This window comes from Anopheles gambiae, chromosome 3 (assembly GCF_943734735.2).
Source record: "Anopheles gambiae chromosome 3, idAnoGambNW_F1_1, whole genome shotgun sequence".
NCBI classification, from domain to species: Eukaryota; Metazoa; Arthropoda; class Insecta; order Diptera; family Culicidae; genus Anopheles; species Anopheles gambiae.
In genome coordinates, this window is record NC_064602.1 from 73847199 (window position 1) to 73867793 (window position 20595).

The 20595-nt window shown below is 44.9% G+C and overlaps 2 protein-coding genes across 3 annotated transcripts; one reads left to right on the forward strand and one right to left on the reverse strand.

The window, feature by feature from the left end:
- Positions 1 to 6779: 6779 nt before the first annotated feature.
- Positions 6780 to 12814, reverse strand: LOC1270857 (homeobox protein SIX6). 2 transcript variants are annotated; one of them, XM_309580.5, is made up of 4 exons: positions 12565 to 12814; positions 9404 to 9592; positions 8482 to 9331; positions 6780 to 7332 (listed from the first exon to the last, which is right to left on the reverse strand). In XM_309580.5, exons 2-4 carry the CDS (start codon positions 9459 to 9461, stop codon positions 7203 to 7205), a joined length of 1038 nt encoding a protein of 345 aa, XP_309580.5. In that variant the 5' UTR covers positions 9462 to 9592; positions 12565 to 12814; the 3' UTR covers positions 6780 to 7202. The 2 variants fall into 2 exon arrangements, with proteins under 2 accessions (XP_309580.5, XP_061513992.1); XM_061658008.1 differs by lacking the exon at positions 12565 to 12814 and adding an exon at positions 11774 to 12320.
- A 1171-nt stretch (positions 12815 to 13985) lies between these two features.
- On the forward strand, positions 13986 to 15282 carry LOC1270854 (aldo-keto reductase family 1 member B1). The gene is made up of 3 exons (XM_309577.5): positions 13986 to 14154; positions 14219 to 14361; positions 14430 to 15282. Exons 1-3 carry the CDS (start codon positions 14080 to 14082, stop codon positions 15181 to 15183), a joined length of 972 nt encoding a protein of 323 aa, XP_309577.5. The 5' UTR covers positions 13986 to 14079; the 3' UTR covers positions 15184 to 15282.
- Positions 15283 to 20595: the final 5313 nt, after the last annotated feature.

The following is a 20595-nucleotide window of genomic DNA, read 5'->3' on the forward strand; positions in this document are numbered from 1 at the left end:
AAGAAAAGCTACACAGGTTTTACACACTCGCCACGCCATCCCGAATCGATCATCGCCATGGCAGGCATTCCACCATAGCAGACAACCACCACCTAAAATCCCCACGCCCCATTGTAGAACACTATACAGGCACATATAGCTTCCAGGATTTGTATCGATTTCACGTAATCGGTTGCAATTTTCCGTGCGCTGATTTAATGGAATCCATCCACGGGAAATAAGAGGAAACAAAAAAAGTTTTCCATCCCCCTCAAAAGGGCACCAAAAACTCGAAACAGAGGCCTTTGCCGGACGTTCGAGTGAATGTCGACTACATCAAAAAGGGAAAGATTATTTTCATGCCACAGCATGGATGCACCGATGTAATCTATCCATGCTATAGGAAACGCTGTAATAAAGGAGCTTTGGAGCTTTAGAGCTTTTAGTATTTGCTATCCAACGTATAAACATTGCAGAGGTTGATGTGCAACGACCTTTCCAGCTATTTGTTAGGAAGATAAACACAAATATTTTGCAATTTTCCCTCATTTTTCTGTAGCATCCAACACAAGTGCAACCCTCGCTGCCCTTTCAAACTAAGCAAAAGCTCAATGTTTTTGACACAAGGCACAGGGTTTTTTGTTTCAAAAAAATATAAATTAAACCACAAACACAAAAAGGCAACACGATCATCAAGCAGGGCGCAAGGGACTTCTGGGGCGTTCTGGTTGAATTTTGCACCCCAACAAAAAAGTCTAATTTTTGGCAAAAAAAAACCCTTCCTAACTGGGTAGAAAGTGGGAGTCAAAAAATGGTCTCCTTATTAAGGATGGACGCGGCTTCGCGCAAAATTGGGAAAGAGAAAGAGAGAGAGAGAGAAAAAGGGAGAAAAGGGAACCAATCCGTTTTGCTAAGATTCTAAAATTTAATTAAAACTATAGCTAAAGTAGGTTCTGCTCAACTCCTGGGAGGAAAAGATGGCACCGAGGAACAAAAAAAAAACCAAAAGCTTATCGAACCGGAAACAAAAATCACACAATCACCTTTTTTAACTTGATTACGAAAAAACGGAAACAAAAAAGGGAATACAGAACATTCAAATATCATTACCATGACAACCACTTGTTCCGCGAGTAGCCAACAAAAAAGTAGCCCGAGAAAAAAAGCACAACAGGAAAAGCTTTTCTACGGCCGTTTCTATGCTAAACAACTAAAATAGACATTTTACTGGCATTTTTACCATTATTTTTCTGCTTTTAAATTTCAAGGCCTTTTTCAGAAAAGAGTCTTTTGCGCTCCGTGGCTATCACTACCTGTTCAACATTTACGTGCACTTACGGAATAAGTTGATTCACTTTTTTGTGTTCTATTATATTAAAATATTTATTCCTATTATGTGTTTTACATGTATACGCGGGAAGATGGTGAGCTGTTGCTCCGAACGCGTCGCGGACCCGAATGCCCCCTAATCTCTTCTAATCTCTCTCTCTCGACCTCTCCCTACGTTCCCTCTCGTTGCCGATCGGTACCGAGAGATCGATCTCCATCGGTACCGAGACGGTGGGCACTCGTGCTCGTCAGCCGACGAGAGATCGCTCTCGCGGAGAGCGCACCTGAGTGCCCCGCTTGTAATGCATCCAACATCTCCCCTTCTTTATGAACAACATCTATAAACACCGAACCTACTGGGCGGTCTTCTAAGACTAGAAGACCGGTGTGGTTCCTGTCTTAAAATTGCACCAGGATTGCTGGATTCGCAACGTATGAGGCGGCAGCGCCACGGCTGGAGGTGGCATCCGGATTAATGACCGATGCTGAAGTTTGCAGTGGATGGTCAGACGATAGGCCAGGAGTGCTGCTAGGCTCGGCTGTGGCGACATCCGGGCTGCTGACTGAAACCGAAGTCTGCGATTGATGATCAGACGATAAGCCAGGAGCGCAACTGGGCTCGGCTGTGGTGTCATAGGTATTGCTGACCGATGCTGGTATTTGCAGTAGCGGGCTAGACGGTAACCCAGGAGTGCAGTTTGGTGCCGTATCTAAAAGTACATTAAGAGGGAAATTTGTATTAACCGGTTTAACTGGATGTTGGTGATGTTGCTGACGGTTGCGACGATCGCGCAACTGATTAACGTGGCTGCGTATAATCCTCTTATCAAACGTCTGGACGGTGTACATAACAGTCCCGATGCGTTTGACAATTGTTCCAGCTACCCAGGTCCATCCATTGCGCGTATACTGTTTAGCGAAAACCGGATCAGATGAACAAAACTGTCTCAGGCGGTTGGCTGTACACACAGCAGTATCTCTCGAGGGCGGCGGTTTGGCAACTCCTTGGAATGCATAACATGATTTTACCCAGTTATCTATGTCTACATCTAGGGATGGCCAATAGAAAAAACTGCGAGCTAAGGCCTTTATGCTGATGATGTCTGAGTGTGCATTATGCAATTGTTGAATACAGTGTTGTTGCAGTGCTCTGGGCACTACCACCCTTCCGCTGAAAAGAAGACATCCACCGCCGATTGACAAGCGATCTTTTCTATCATAATATCGTGCCAGTTCGCCTGTATACGTTCTGTTTTCAGGCCATCCTTTGCGAATGTAATGTTCGACCATCTGTAGTAACGGATCCTTTTCTGTTTCCCTCGTTACCTCCGCAAAATTAATAGGCATTATCTCTTGCGTATTGACCATTATTGACTTGACGTCTGTTTCCGAGCTTGCGATCACGCAATTTTTTGCTGGCTTGGCGTGCGTGTGTTTCAGACGTGACGGCGGATGTTTATTGCCGAAATTTGTGGTGCGTACGTCATCGGGCTGGCAGCAGAATGTTTCAATGGGAGATGACCATAGTGAAAAAATGTCTATCAGATCCAAACCAAGAAGAAGTAGGCATGCTGAAGTGACGAAAATCTTTACAATCTTGGTTTGGTCGGCAACACTAACGCTACCCATAAAATATCCGTCCAGTGTTAGGTTAGCACCCGATGCTGTGTGAGTAATCATCGGCGAGGGTATTAGTTTAGGACTACCTACGTGCTGCCAAGTTTTCCTGTCGATCATTGTGATGTCCGATGCCGTGTCGAGCTGCAGTTGGATTGGAGTGCCGTTTATCACAACTGGTACGAATTTACGCCGTTGCTGTACATTACGGACGTTTACTGCGATCATTTGCGTTCTTACGTGCTGGGTGAAACGCTTATTTGGCGTGCGACGGGCTGCTGTTTTGCAATGACCCTCTTTATGACCGATTCGCGAGCACATTTCACATCGGTGTGTGTGGTAAGTACATTCTCGCATCCAGTGACGGTCTCCGCATAGCCAACATGGATTTTTAGGAATGCCTGCGCCCGAAAAACTCTGTTGTTGTTGATCCGCTTTAGCGTTGACAGTTAATACTCGCTCCGGCAAAGGACCCTCGATCATCGCGCTATCCCTCTTCAGATTTTCTAAACGATGACACTCGGTGGACAGCTGCTGAAGGGTTGTGCAGGTTCGGTCCTCAATACGAGCCAGGAGTCGCGTTCTCAGATCAGCTTCGTCCTCGTCCCTCAGGCCGCACACAAACAACAAGCATTTAAAATCTTCTTCGCTGAGCTTGCCAAGCTCGAAATCCACTGAAGATTTGTTGATGCGACATGCGTAGACCAAGTGATCCTCTGTCCGCTTCTTGGTCATCTGAAGGCATTTAAAACGCTTGCTGAGCAGTGTCTCCTGGTCGTCGAAAAGCGCTGATAGCTTCTCTACCGTTTCATCGAATGAAAAATCGGACGGACGACGGGGCAGGATAAAAGATAAAAAGCGATCGTGCTCGGCCGTACCCAGTTTCCGCAACATCAGTCGAACTTTGGCAGGGTCATCGATTCTTGCTGCGTCGTTCTGAAACAAGTCCGCATACCTCGAATACCATTGTTTAAATGTGATTCCTGCATCTTTCTCGTACCGGAATTCTGTAATATTACGAGAAAGGGAATCAATTATTTGCTCGGGATGAAAACTGGGCGGCGCGGCGCTTTGGCTTAGTAGCCGCTGATGCATAAACTCGTTGATGAATTGTTGTTGCTGGGCCATTTGTTGCTGAAGTAGATTCAGCATTTGCACAATCGTTGCATTATCGGTGCTAGTTGTCATGGCTGGTGACGCGCCGAACTGCGATGGCAGCGGGGCTGCTGGCTGCGATGGCGGTGGTGCTGCAGGATGCGATGGCGGCTGGATGTACGCCGGGCGTTGACCCGACAGTCCCTCTCGTTGGGCTTGGAAAGCCGCGTCCTGAGCAGCGAAAACACCTTGTACGTTGGGCTGAACCGCTGAACCAGCTCCGTTGATCCGATTTAGAGACAATCGGCGTGATTCGGCATCCGAGAATGTATCACCAATGTTCATATCACTAGTCTCCATCCTCCGACGTTTTCGACGTGGTGAACCGATTTTATAAAACACGCGCACAATACGAACACGATAATACGGAATCAAATAAATAAAACACAAATGTTCCTTAAGCACGTAACACGTTAAAATTCGTTAAAATCATAAAAAAAAAACAAACTCTTTTCCTCGTCGCCACTTTTGTGTTCTATTATATTAAAATATTTATTCCTATTATGTGTTTTACATGTATACGCGGGAAGATGGTGAGCTGTTGCTCCGAACGCGTCGCGGACCCGAATGCCCCCTAATCTCTTCTAATCTCTCTCTCTCGACCTCTCCCTACGTTCCCTCTCGTTGCCGATCGGTACCGAGAGATCGATCTCCATCGGTACCGAGACGGTGGGCACTCGTGCTCGTCAGCCGACGAGAGATCGCTCTCGCGGAGAGCGCACCTGAGTGCCCCGCTTGTAATGCATCCAACACACTTGAAACACGCTGAAAGCTTTTTCCGCACTTTTGCCACACTTAGCCGCGCAATAGCGTCGCATCGGATTAAGGTTGCGGCCTTATCCTTCATTTCCATCATCATTATCGTCATGATCGTTCATGACCGGTTTCGGGCGCATTCCTTAAACCCCAGTTTATTATCGACACTAGGCCAATGGCAAGAGAAGAAGAAGCAAGAAAAATAACCGGGACGAATGCGCTCCCACAAAGCCTCCCAAATCGGTCCAAGCAATCGTTAAAATGGGTGGTAAACGGTTTATGTCTTCAGTTCGTAAATTTGCCAACCATGTAATGGTGGCCCCGTGGCATAGTTTGTTGTTGGTGCAGACCGTATTGATTTCTTTGTGTTTTTCTTCTTTTCTCGTATATAAACCCGTATGCATACAGTGGAAAATTATCGTCCCTCAATTTGGCCCGTGTTGTTTGGTAAAAAGGGACAATTGAGCAACACACCATAGAACACTCGTAAGTGACATTCACTTCCCGACCCGTTCCCTATTTTTTGTATTATTTGACGATTTGGTACCCCTATTATCTTAGAATTCCTTTCGTCGACTCGGTGCGATCGTCTTCAGTGCATTATTTGGCTTTCTGCCTTCCGGGAACTAGTCGGCTCGGTAATCCCTGCAAACCTTTTGGGTCCCCTGTCCCCTGCACCAACCGACCGACGGAGCAATAAAACATTTCGGTCGGATTCGGTGGTTTGAATGTGTGTGTGTTCGGAGGTTAGGATAGGGTTTTTCACGAGAAGCTATACCGCGTGCCCACTCCCCCTCCCTCACATCGCACGTCATATTAGCACGGCGGTAAAGGAAAAAGGGCGAGAAAAAGGGTCGTAAAGCCAGCGGGAAGTAAAAAGGTAAGCAGCGCAGTCGAAGAATGACAAGAAACAGTGCTGCACACACACACACACGTTGGATCGCAGCATACGTTTTTCTTTTCATTTCCATTGTTGGGTTAGAAGTAGGCAGAAGTAGTGGTTGTTGGCATCGTAGGCAGTGGAAAAACAGGGGTGTTAAAGTTACGCCGAACCCGGCTAGAAGCAACAGGGATGATTATTTGCCGTTGGGGCGGGCTCTTTTATTGTTATTTTGCCACTGCTTCGCTCATGAAAAGCTTTCTGGTGCTCCGAAACAATCCTTGGACGTTTGGTATTGTATGGTGTATGTTGGTGGGTTAGGTTAGGTTAGGGTTAGGTGGAAGTATTTAAAACAATAATCTCTGCTTGTCGATGGTGGCCAATCAAAATGAGCAAAAGCTTTTAAAATGCTTGTTTGAAACTGCATAGAAACCTATATCAAGAATAGCTTGATCTAACAACAATAGTTGTTTGTCCAATTTTAACAACTTTTTTTAATTTTATAAACAAAAAATGTTCCTATCCTATTTTATTGATTTTAACGGTTTTGATTTGAATTTTTCTTCGCGCTCCTTGAAATGTTTCACTGATGTTGAAATATTTCAATGAAATTTCGAAAACTAAATATCAACTGTGGTAATTTGGACCAGTAGAGTAGTGATGGGCACACCCACAGTTCCGAACCGAAGCGAGCTATCTTTAGTTCGATTCCGGAACCGTCCAGAGCTATACAGAGTCAGTTGGTACCAGAATCAGTTGAATTTTGAGATAAGTGTCTGGCTTTATAATGATTTCCTCGTCTTCGCCGATCAGCCGGCTCTGAGCAGCTGCGACTCCGACGGTTCCGAACGGTCCCGAATAATGCTGATCGAACCTATGTTCTATAATGTCTATAATATGTGTCTATAATCTTTAATTGATCTACTATTTCTGCCCACATGCTTTATTTTAAATTAAATTAAATCAACAACGAGGCCGTTCAGTAGACGTTCTTAGTTTGAACGTAAGATTAAGTGCTTAATTTGACGCACGTATTACAAAAAAAAACTCATTTTCTTCATTTCTGTACAGCGTTTGACAATTTATTCAGTTTACTTTCTTTACAATTAGATTATCCTTCGACCTCTCATACACTTTGGCCTACATCCTATCCTTTTTATGCTACGATTTACATTTCACTGGCATTACGTTTGTCTCGAAATTATGCTCCGAATCATTATTTACAGCAGTTTTAGGGCGCTTCGCTTTAAGCCCATCGTCGCAGAATCGACCCATCGACCCTTCTCCCATCGCTATTTACAGAACACTCCATCACCGGATCAAGGCGAACGCAAAGTGTCGACAGCAACCCCGATTACAACCTATCACAAGGCGATCCTCCCGAAAATCTGCAGCATGCCGCGAAACTTCCCACGGGTGCTGGCGCACGCGAACGCCTCCAGTGGAGAAGGAAGTGCTGCCGACGGAACGGTGCTCGACCGCACCCTTACTGCACCGCGTACATATCATTTGCGTGATAACCGTGCGCAGGCCCATAATTGGCCACATTAAACAGCCGCTGATAGCTGCCATCCATCTGGTCCGGTGTGACCGGCAGCACCGACATCATCAGATCACTATAATAGGAGGAAGAAGACAAAAAAACAGACGAACAGAATGAGTAAAAGAAAGTGAAAGATACGGATTGAAATAACATTTGATCGGGTTTGCAAACGCAACACAAACGAAACGATGCCGGGATTTGAAATGGTAATGAAATGGTGCACCACGGTTACAGGTTGTTGCAGTTTTTCGCATCCTTTGATCGATCAATGTAGCCGTGGGGAATCAACACGTCGAAGATCCCCTAAAACACCAGGTCAACGATCGCAGGCGCGCGCGATCTTGAAGCTCACTCCATAATTAGGCAAACCATTAGGCATTCAAGGCTGAAGCACTTTCAGGATCAAGGTAGCACTTTTGCATCTTAATTTCGGCTAATGCGATGCCGCAGGGAGTGTTTTTCGTATGCACTCCAGAGGGAAATTACGCATTAAGGCAATGGTGATATTGCATCCGAACACACTCGGCCACCATTATCGTATGCTTTTGTGGAAAACCAGTCAAATATGATGCTTAGTTCTCCCAATTAATACACTACAAGCCATTCCAGAAGGGTATTCTAGCTCGAACAACAGCTTCATTTATCTCTCTTTTTGTAAAAAAAACGCATAAAACATTTTCTAACTTCCAAAAAGAAGCAGATAACTTCACGCCTTTTTCCAAGCCCAAAACGTTGCACCGTTGCATCGTTAATGAGCAACAAGCGATGCCAGCACAAAAAGCAATATCCTTGACGTCATAATTTATCGCCCTTGACATGGTTGTCCCTCCGCAGCATCCCAAGGGTACCAAGTCGGCCCAAGCCAGCGACAAAAAGGATCACCAGCTAAAGAGGCTCCTTTCGGGAATTAGTCCAGCTTGGGTTGAGAGTGAAAACATGTGTTTTTTCGTAGGGTCCTTATATGCGTAAGCATCTTCATGGTCTCGAATCCCAATGCTGAACTTGCAATGTCCAGTTTTTCCTCAAACAGATGAAACGTTGAATAATGTTGCGAAATGTCTAATGGTTTCGTTTCCGGGAGTTACTACCGGGGCATCAAGTTACAAACTGGCCGTCTGTAAGCCCAAAAAAATTGTCCGCATCCTTCCAACAGACCCACACACATGTTGCACCGACAAACGCACACACACACACACACACATACACAATCAAAGACACTTACGGTCGGCTGCTCTGAGGCGTTCGGTCCCGCTGCCGCCGGTTCTTGAACCAGTTGGACACTTGCGTCAGCGTTAGGCCCGTCTTCTTCGCCAGCGTTTTCTTCTCGTCCGGCGTCGGGTAACGGTTGCGGGTGTAGCAGTCTTTCAGCGCGTTTCGGCTCTTCTCCTTAAAGCAGTACACCGTCTCCTCCCCGTCCCAGATCGTTTTCGGCAGCGGGTACTTCTTGCGCAACCGATACTTGTCCACCGCGCCGAGCGGTCGGCCCCGGACCTTTTCCGCCTCGCGGTAGTGCGCTTTGAACCAGAGCGCTTGCAGATCGGCATGGTACTTGGGCGAGAAGAAGTGTGACTCTAGCACGGCGTACAGCTCGTGGTACAGGCCCCGATGGTAGGCGACGAGTGCACGTGCCCGGAGTAAGCTTTCATTGCCGCTGATTAGGTCGCTCGGAGAAAGGCTCCACAGGAAGGTGGCCAACTTCTCCAGGTCACCTTCCTGCTGGAGGGCTTCACACATACACTGGATCTGTTCCGGGCTGAAGCTGAAACATTTGCGCTCCAGATCGGGACCGATCGGTCCGTTGCTGGAACCGAGTGGATGGCCGCCCGATGCTGCGGATGCTGGTAGTTGAGGATGAGGTGGAGGTGGTTGCAGCGATTGTAAATAGGAGCTGTTGTTGTTGTCCGTCCTTGGAAGCGCTCCACACGATGGCAAACCGTTCGGTACGACGGAGTTGTTGGCAAGCAGATTGCCACCATTATTGTTACTGCTGCCCGTGCTGCTACCGTTGGTGTTGTTGCTGCTCCCATTAACCAGCACACCACTGCCCGGGGAGCCTTCACTTATTGGTTTACCTGTAAAAGTAAGGGAAGGTGTTTGATTAGTACATCCTTATCATGGCACCGCGTTTAGCACACACTACTTACTGGCATAGTAGATTATGTCGCCGTTGTGATGCACCTGACCTTGTGGTCCTGCCTTCATCTGGTTGTAGCCCGTGTCGTGAAACTTCCGCTCCTGGTGGTGCTGGAGGTGGTACGAGTCCTTGTCAGTGAATTCTTGCAGCTTTTCCGAGAAAAAGAGCGTCTTGATCGGGTTCGAGTTGTCACGGTACACTGGATTTGGAGAATAAATGGAGAAATTGAGACATTAAAACAAGCTGATTGATCGAACGACGGAAACCAAAGGTCCTTATTTATGTCCGTAAGAAATAGAATTTTCTTATTTTCTATTATATTTACTATAAAATGTATTATACAGGGTTTCCCACGATTTATTGGTCAGTTCCTATGATTTCTTGGTGCATTCCCACGATTTTTTAATCGTATCCCATAGATTTTTGGTTCGTTCCCATAATTTATTGATATTTTTCGATTGGATTTCAATACAATTGGACCAAAAAATTCTAGGAAAAATCGAGGGAACGCACCAAAAAAATATGGGAACCCACCAATAATTGATGAGAACCAACCAATAAATCGTGCGAAACGTGTAAAGTCTTCTAAATTGGTAACAGATCTTGCAAAATTTAAACCTTTCAACTTTATACGTTCAATAGTGGTTAGAGCGTTTATCTGATGCAAAAACTGTTCTTCTCAGATTTTGTTGATATTACAAAGATCCAAGAACAGCAGGTTGCATGAAATTTGCTAAAATTGTAGCTATTTTATGGCTAATATAATAATAAAATTTCACGATCATCGGAAGATTATTCACTCTTTTGATCTTTTGACTTAAAAAACACTATTTTAATAGCCTCAAAACTAAAGATAATACACCTAGAATTCAGATAAATATGAGTTGATGACTCTGCAATATACTGACTGACAAAGGACTGACTTAATAGATTCAAAGAAGGCTTAAAAAACTGAATAAAATACTAAGAAATCGTCCAACGTCAACTAATAACAAGTATTCATCGGCTACAAAAAATGCATCAAATATCTTCAACTATCGTTTGATGATGATAAAAGCACCCCTTTCGATCATGAGGCGATCGTCCTCATGGCTGGAATTTGATATCCTCCCCGCGGCAGACTACTCGTACACTTTTCCAGCCTTACCACCGGAAGTGGCTGTAGTCGGTGCGTCAGTGACTGGCTATTGTTTATCGTAAGTTAGTCACGAGCTGGCTATTTTGTTCTTCCGTTCGCCTTTAAACAGCATTATAAATCTCTGGTCTGCTCGATTTGCCTCTCGGCAGGTTTAACAACACTTTAACAGAAACCATCATCGAACGATCAGCTCCCAACATTCAGCGGGAACTGTGGACGTGCAGCGGTTTGTTTGTTTTTATGTTCTTATGCTCTCAAACAACACACTCTCACATCGGCCCAGCATCATCCACCTCTAGACCATGGCTTTATGGTCACTTCACACAAGTACAAATCACTTGCGCTACCGATTTCTGCACTTTCTTTCTTGCGTTGCGGCTTTACGCGCCAAAAAAAGCGTCTGTCTGGCGGACTCACATTTCAAAGTAAGAACTCCTTCTAAAACACAACACAGCGTGCGAGCGTGATCGACGGTCGGAAGGGGCAACATCAGCCGCTGTATGACAATGTCGCGTACGTGTTGGCGGACAGCAGCCCGCGCGGAGCAGCATAATTAGTGGGAAATTGAATGGTCGATGACAGATCGACGGCTGTCGATCGAAGGCGAAAGGGCGATGAGAGCATTATGCGGCTTCGCATTACCAATTAAAGCATTTATTTATTTGTTTGTTGGTTTTTTTGTGTGTGGAGTGTGTGGGTAGTAGCAATATCCAGTGAACGATATTTGATGATCGGAAGACAATAACATGTTTTAAGGGCAGGATCAACTTTAACTGCAGCTTTTTGTTTGAATGATTAACAAAAAAACAATGTGATTAAAGTTAATGCAAGACTACTCTTAACATAAATTAAAACTCAAAATCGTTTAAAAAAAATGTTAGCTTTTATGCAAAATGCTGAGTTTTTCTAACAAAATTAAAGATTTCTTGTCCGTTTTATGATGTTTCCTTTCAGAAAAATAATGAGCCTAGATCGTAGACAAATTTAATGCTATTCTAAAATACCTTTACATACTAAATATAATTTATTTACAATAATACATTTGCAATGGAACTATCTAACATGGTTAAACTTTCAACTTTAATTCAATTCAGCTGTATGAAAACAAGAACACAAGCAAACAAACTGAATTGATGAAAACGAATTAAAGCTCTCAATTCAACAATGACTAAAGTGCCTAATTATTTAAAGAAACATCTTAAAAGTAATTTTAAACAGATCCTTGCTTGCTTGTTTGCATACCTCCTTGGCTCATATAAATGGTTTGTCCATGATTGAATCCGCCGACGCCATCCGATCCACCGGAGCTAGAATCCAGATCCGCCAGGGGCGATAATCCTGAGGTATCCATTGTGACAAAACGCTCTTTTTAACAGCTTTTTTAACAGCTAATTGATTGTTCCACCAAAGATGCACAATGTTACATGAATGGATTGTTCCAATTTAATGTTCTTTGAACATTTAACTGTTTTCTTTCACGATCAAACGCTAAACATGTGAAGGATAAACACCACTGTTCAACACTGCTCCAGTTTTGTTGATTTTAACTGATTCTACTAACTCTTTAATACGATTTAGCATCACCCATATACACTCTGTGTTTAAAATTAGTTATCTGCCTAATGACACTCTACATGCATCTCTGCATCAAACGCAACACCACACACCAAACCATAAGGACGAACCAAACCCGCACGCGACACGGAACCGCACCGATCAGCGCGAAATTGCATACTGAGACCGCACCTCCGAAACTGAAACGGCATCAGGCTTCTCCTTTGCCCATCTACAACATCTTTCTCTCCCTTTCTCTCTCTCTCTCTCTCTCTCTCTCTCTCCCTCTCTCTCTCCCTCTCGCTCTCTTTCTCGCTTCTTCCTTCCCCACCGCGCACCCTAGCTGCCGAGCCAGGCAGGCTCTGCCATTCATAAAACACGCATAAAGAACATGGTGTTGAGGCACCTCGCTACCGCCTCAAGGGTTACAACAGGGACCGTCGTGTACGTCTCGCCATCATCGCCATTTCCCTTCGTACCTTCGTCCCTTTTCTGTTCGTTTCTGACCACTGCGTCACCCCGCCGCTGTTCGTGCTGTCCCGTTTCGTTCCGTGGCCGGGATGAAAGAATGCTGTCGTACTGTCTGTTCCACGCGCTGTAGCTTCCGAACGGGGTCCGTAAGGGCTCAGTTTACAAAATTTTAGGTCGCTCAGCATAAAAGCGCATAGATGGAGAATGGGGTGAACCGAAACATCCTGAGAGGGAGATAGTGAGGAAGAGAGAGAGAGAGAGAGAGAGAGAAAGAGAGAGAGACAAAGCGTATGCGAATGCTGGAATGATGTTCTAGAGACACTAAAAAATGTTGCAAAAACGATGAAGACATGCTGCGTTTGTTATGCTGTTTTAAAACATTTTAGTATTAAATTGCAAAAAAAGCAACACATGCTTGGTAGAATATGTGTAAACTTACTTAAACGTTATTTACAAAAAACTTACTTTTGTGCTAACATTTCTAATTTCATTTTGTAATCTCACCCTCGAAAACGTCTTAAGAAACGCTGAAGAAGCAGCGGCAGCAGCAGCAACACTAAACGGTCGCCATGGTAATGACAATGTTTTCATGCTGCGCATGTTGCGCAATTCTTTACACTTTTCGCACGCAAAGAAAGAAAGAGAGAGAGAGAATAATTTTGCAAACGGTAAGGACAATTCTCTGTTAGCACCGCCCACTTTAAGGATGCTGTGTGTGTGTGTGCGCTGTCGTCAGCTTCATCCTTTCTACACCGCTGGCACACGCTTCTCTTTGCATTGCCCGCTGCAGCTTGTTTATTATTTTAATCATACAAATTATTATACCACCTTTATTTTTTCCGCTCCCGAATCCGGATCGTTGCTGGAAACAGCTGTAACAGTGCTTTTGTTGCTGTTTTTTCTGAAACCGGCGTGCAACACAAACTGCCACCAAATAGCCTTGAGCAGAACGTTTTCTGAAAGCGATACACGCCCAAAGTGATTATTTTAATGAAGTGCAATTTTCTAATGCTCGGAACAAACAGTTCACCAGTCCAGAAGCAAAGATTTGGAATCTTTATGGGAGCCGTTTTCTGCAGAAAAAAAGGGTGGACTGCACTGTGTTTGTTTAATTGGAGGGGAAGATTTCTATACTATAATATATAATATGGCGTCTATTACTCAATAAAACATTTAAAACATATTGCTAGTTAGTCAATAATACGTCAATCACACATAGCTATACAACTGCATCCTTAATTGAGCATTTCAACAATTACAACACATTCAGCCATGATGCTATGCTTACAGTATCATCAACACGTCATCAAACAACGTCATTTTTATCGAGTCACTAGGCAACGTTGCCTGTTCCCGCTTGAACTTGGCAGCAGTTTAGCGAACGAGCGTTGGCAACGAGCCATCATCCAACCTATTTGCAGCCGCCGATCTTTACGCGATCGTTGTCAGTCGATTGTTGTACTGCAGTGAGTTAAGTACTACACCCAAGTGAACCTCCTCAAAACCGAAACCAAGAGACATTGATGGCTCCAAAAATCCCGACTGTATTCTTCAAAAATGGATCTCCAATACCAGCGCTGGGTCTCGGGACCTGGAACGTAAGTCAGTGAGGCCCCAATGATGCATTATTCTAAACGGTAATGTCCTTTTCCTTCTCTACAGTCACCCCCCGGGCAGGTGACACAAGCGGTGAAAGATGCAATCGACGTCGGCTACCGACACATCGACTGTGCGCACGTCTACGAGAACGAGCATGAAGTAGGCGCTGGGATAGCGGCCAAAGTCGCACAAGGAAACGTCAAGCGGTAAACGTCAAGCGCTTCCCCAAGCATTTGTTTTTTCCTAATGTACTCTCTGTTTTTTGCATTTTCAGGGAAGATCTTTTCATCACAAGTAAACTATGGAACACATACCACCGACCGGACCTGGTCATGGGAGCACTTCAAGCGACGCTACGCAATCTCAACCTCAAATATCTCGACCTGTACCTCATCCACTGGCCGGTAGCGTACCGCGAAGGTGACGAACTATTCCCGCTCCGTCCCGACGGCAAGCGGGTGCACTTTTCCGACGTAGACTACATCGATACGTGGCCCGCAATGGAACGGTTGGTAGAGGCAGGGCTGGTACGCAATATCGGACTATCGAACTTTAACGTGCAGCAGGTGCAGCGCGTACTAGACGTGGCCCGTATCCCGCCGGCCACCAATCAAATCGAATGCCACCCATATCTGCATCAGGCGAGTTTGACCGAGTTCTGCAAACGACACGACGTCACCATTACAGCGTACAGTCCGTTGGGATCACCGGCCCGGCCTTGGGTGAAGCAGGACGATCCAGTCCTCCTGGAAGATGCCGTCGTACAGCGGCTCGCCCAGAAGCACTCCAAAACACCCGCCCAGATACTGATCCGCTACCAGAACCAGCTGGGCCACGTGGTAATACCAAAGTCCGTTAGCTGGCAGCGCATCGCCTCCAATGCGGACGTGTTTGGGTTCGAGCTGGACGCGGCCGATCTGCAACAACTTGCCGGCCTCGAGCGCAACGGTCGCATCTGTCCGGAGTCGTTCAGCTTCGGCCATCCGCACCATCCCTTCGAGGCAGAGTTCCGCAAAGGTCGCCGATGAAAGCGATAACTCCATTTCACATTAACAAGCGCGCGCCCGTTGGCTTAACGATATTAACGTTTTTAATGTTGTGTTTAATAAATTGCAAACGCACCCATATGGCCGTGGTGGTGAGGCTTTTCGCGCACGCTTGATGACTCGAGCGACTTCTTGCGGGAAGCAAACGGGCCCCAAAAATCTCATTACCTGTCACGAACGTAACGGCACTTTGGACGACTCATATTTCGCTCATTGATTTATCATCCAATTCATGGCAAACGCGCACCGTACACGTATGGCATCGTGTCCGGTATGTGCGCCGTGGCCTAATGTCTTCCATATTTTCTGCTGAACATAAAGCGGAAAAGGAGCACATCACACGAAAGGCCACCCGAAAGGGGACATAATTTTGCGCTTCACACATACGCCATCGCTTCCGCCATCGGCAAACGCAAAACGGAACTCTCGCTCGTGCGCATTGATGATGAAGTTTCGCTGGGAGCCGGCATGTTCTACCCAATTTCCGGTTAGTTCATGGCCGAAGGGAGTGGCCTATCAATTCCCCTTTTGTTCGGGTATATTCAAGCGACATCGCTCCAGCAAAAATGAGAAGACGACTGCTTGTCTACTGTGTACCCGGTGTGCTTGTGTGTCCTGGAAGATGACCAAATTCCTCTTCCAGAAAATGTCCATTAGACTACTTGGCTATATGTACAGCAAAGAACTGCGTAATTTTAGCAACCCGCTTCCCCACCGCCAGGTGCCCGCTGCTGTCCTCAATCAGTGCCCGGGGAAATTTAGGCTTCAAAATTGCGCAACTACCAGGATGGGTGGAAAAAAGGGCAGCCTTCGGTACCGATTTTGGAAGTCCCGTTATCCCGACGACAACGCCATCACATTTCCATTTTTAACATGCCAACTACCACCCTCCCCGCTCCAATGGAGGAGTCAAATTTGTGCAAAGTAGGCGAACGCGAAGTCGTACTTCTGGGGCTGGGGCTCCCTAAATAAACATCCAAGTTGGCCGATGGCGGCTACTGCTTCGTTTGTTCCTGTTGTCCCCTGTTGGTTTCCAATAGTTCAGCTAGCACGGGAATGGTGGCATCACGTTTCGCCCGACAAATTGGCGTTTCGAGTTGTTTCTGCTGAGTGGTCGGAGCAGGCCCGACGGAGGTCTAGACTGTTTGGGGAAGCGGTGGTCTAGGAGGGGGCACAAATCGAAGTGGATAAAGGGACCAAAGAGACACACGTGTCAGAAATTGCATTCGAAACAAATGCGATCAAGTGCATCAAAGTACGCGCCGGTTTCGAACGCCGATCGTTTGTTGTTTGTTGCGCAAAGCAAAACAGGACACAAACAGCACACCATTATGAAACCTGACTTTGAACTGGAAGCGAAGGTCGCACCGAGTACGAACGGGAACGGTAAAGGCAGGTGGTTAGGTCAGCATTTTTGGTGAATTTTTGGGGGCGAAAATTATGTGTGATTTCTTCGATTTTCTGGTTGAATTTTCCACTTCGAGACTGTTTTTTTAGATCATACTTCCATTGCTATCTGAATTCATGCCATTCACACGTTTGCATCTTCCCCTACCAAATATCATAAACCATTACCAGCTAATTACGACAACAATTTAAAAAAATCTTCCCATTACAATCCAAGCCCGCTTCTACGAGAAATGAAAAGCACAACAAACGACATATCCGATGTCGATCGTATCCGGTGTGACCCCATCGCACTGCCTCTATCGTGGGAGCCGGTGGCGATCACACTTGCAGGCGCGATAGAATGTGATCCGCGCGCGCTGAAGAGTCCCATGTCCACGCCCTAGTGCAGGGAGTATCCCTTTGCGCACGCAACAGGAAAGACACGCTAATGTGAAGCACTCTTGACGTGTGACGCTGGCAGACGCGGGGACACCGGGGAAACGATTGTTTATGTTATATACGGTTGCATCGTGTCGCGTAGCCGCCGTACAGCGGCTGAAGAGCAGCGACGCAGCGAGTGTGAAGTGTGCGAACACAGATTGACACTCTGCACGACACGCAAAATATTGCTGATTTAAGGGCGAAACGAGCTACCACGGAGCCAGTGATACTGAGACGTTTAGCGGAATCATATCTGGCCGGAGCGTCCCATGGAACGAAGGGGATAGCGATGTTGACGAGGGTACGAGAGTAAGTTTGCATAACTTTGCAATGCTTTCAAAACAACACAATTTCGATGAAACAATAGATGAGTACATCTTAATTGTAAAGAGCGAGTTTGTGGTGTGGTGAATGTGAGAGAATGGGAGAAATGCAGACGTGGCAAAAAGCGATAAAGGTCATTACTTTTTCGCTCCGGTTTGTGAAGATCACTGCAGATGACTCTGCTGCTGAAAGTTTTTAGCATATTCTGGCACACAAACGACTGGATTTAGATGGAAATATATGAATGTAATTTTTGGGTTTTTTTTTTATTCAGAAAGAACGGCTTCGGCCGTATTGCTTAAATAATTTTTGGGTTAAGATGAGCTAATTTAAATTTATTTTTTAAAGATATTCGTTAAAATGCAAACACTGTTTTAGTTCCTATTTTCGGTAGTTTGGTCCTATTTTCGGCGACCTGTGCTCCTGTTCTGGGCAACGTGAATACAGGTCGGAAAATGTTTTAATCAATGCCAATAGGTAGACAAAAATATTTACAACGGTTTTATACTCTCGCTTTACTAAGATTGGTGGTGAAAAGTACTTAAATTATTAATTTTATGTTGCCCATTTTGGGCATTATGCTGGAAATTTTTACAGTCACTTTCATGTGAGTTACAAACAAAGCAGGCATTGGAGAAAAGAGACAGTCTGACGGCTATAGAGTATGGCTGCGCCTGGCTCACAAAATTATTATTTTTCTCTCAAATTATTGGATTATATATAGTGAAATTGGTAAAATTTGATACAAGAAATGTGGTTTTATGTGTCGACATACGCATTGTAGTGTTCTGATCAAGTTATAAATGAATATGCAGCAAAATCAAAAGTGTGTTATTGTTTCAAGTTTCGGCGGGAGCCCACAGCATTGATCTTTCAAAATTCACATTTACCGTGTACCTATTTTCGGCAGCATTTAATGTGAATGATTACTTGTTTTTCGTGGTTTTAATATTGCAAGCGGGCTAGAATAAATTCTGCAACCATAGAATCTTTCATAAAATCCACACTTTCATTGGTGCACTGTTCTGGTTCTCTTAATAACGAAACCTGCCGAACTATTGGTTGACAGCAACTCTGCCAAAAAATGTTGAACTCTGCACATTTTGTTTGAAATTTTAAAAAATGTGCAAGAAAATGATGTGATACTACGTACATGTATAATAAATGAGCATATCTCTATTTAAAAACTATGTGTTGAGACAATTTTCAACGCATTTTTGCGTAATTACACGTTTTTAGTTACCCTGCCAAAAACAGGTACTCTGCCGAATACTGGTACAGTTACCCTATTCATTATTATTGAACGGACGAATAAAACCGAGATTTAAATCAACTTACCGAAGGACTGCTGAGTAGTGTACTGATAGACGCACTGGCTTCAACAAGTCCGACTTGTATCGTATGTTATTCAGAAGATCATTCCTGGCATATCGATGGGGGGAGATTGCAAAGAAACGCAATATTTTTCCAGCTAGCTAAGCAATTTTATCTTCTTGCTTCGGTTATGTTTTCCGTTAAAGCTGAATTGTTGATGCATACTGTTTGGCGAATCCAGAGCTCCTTGCTCAAGCTAACTTCCTCTTTCAAGTTACATAAATTGTAACATTTTTCTCATTTACCTCTCTTTTATGATTTATTATTTGCGGATGAACGGTGTTCCATTACACACTGGAGAGCAAGTGGCGCTACGCTGTACCGCCTTTTTCTCCGATACGTTTGCTTCTTTCTTGGACAATGTTCATTTCCCATGAAATATGTGCTTTCTCTTCCCCGAAAAAAAGAACAATGTGTTAAAATATGTTAAATATATCCTACTTATTAACTTACTTCACCTTTCCAGCATGCAAGGTAAAACGATGCCCATTTTTTCAGTAGTTTCCATACTGTCCTACTCACTGTACTCCTTCACCCACCCTTTCGAACCCTTGCTTGCTAGGTCATTTTTTATCTTCCCCGTGTGTAACGTGAAACGCCAAAAACGTGGCTATTGGCTGGAAAATAAAGCAAGGGGGAAAAGCAACCGGTCCCACCGACACCGCCGCTGCACTCCGTTGATGATTTATTGCGCCATCCTATTAATCATTAAGTCGGTTACGGTGGTCGGATACAAGCGCGACAAGGGTTTTAGCATAGCAACTTGCGACCAATTAGTGAAAAAATCACACCATGTAAAGGACCTTTTTTCTTTTTCTTTTTCCTTCAAAAAAAGGTGCTACACACGTCACTGTTTTACATGGTTTATATTTTCCCGGAAAAAAGCACAACTTTACATCTTAATCTCACAAGGATAAGACGTTCGGGAACAAACACTGCGGTTTTGTGCTCGACTATCTCCCACGACCACGAAACGATTGTGTGCTGGTGGTGACAAAAAGTGGCCACACGCTGTTTTTATATCACAAACATTACCCGCCGCGAGACATTGGCAACGCAGAGAGCGGTGCGCAGCAGGACCCGGTTGCGCATTTGTTGCGTTTTTTTTGTTGGTCCGATTCGATACGCTACATGGTGCTTGCGAGCCTCATATGAAAAGGTAGTTCCCATCGGGGATATCCCATACTCGGGCCTCATACTCGGGTTCGGTATTTGTGTGTGTAAATATGCTTTTCGGCACAATTAACCATAATCCTACAGGGAGTCCTCACAGGAGGCAACACACGCTTGTAGTGTGTGTGTGCGTGTGAGTTGTAATCCGCAAATTATGCGATCAGCTTCTGTGTACTGCGTACATTATTGCCCAAGTGTGGATGTGGGTCAGAGCCTACCTTTCTGTTCCTTTTCCTTTGCGCAAACAATAAACTTGTCAAACTATTGAATCATGCTCTCGGTCCTTCGCATAGGGCAAGAAGTGTGGCAGGTTCGGTGAGGAATGGTTCAATAAATATGTCCCATGCCCTGTAATTCATGTCAAACGTGTTTGATTTGCATTCACCCTGATTTGGTGAAAAACTTCCCAAATCAACACAGTTCAACATCAATCCAAAACGGCATCACGATCATCGACATCGTGCAACAATCCAGCTGGGCCTTGGTAAATCAATATTTTCTCTACAAATTCATTGTTGTCCTTTCGTTGTGGGTTCAATAAATGATTTTGTATGTTTTTTGTTGGTTTGCTTTGGAACACCTACACCACAAATGGGCAGCATTTTCGGGGTGCTTCCATACCATTCACTGAAGCAAAGCAGGGACAAGAAGGATCGATTCTTCACACCTCAAGTCTCACGGCTCAACGGTCGG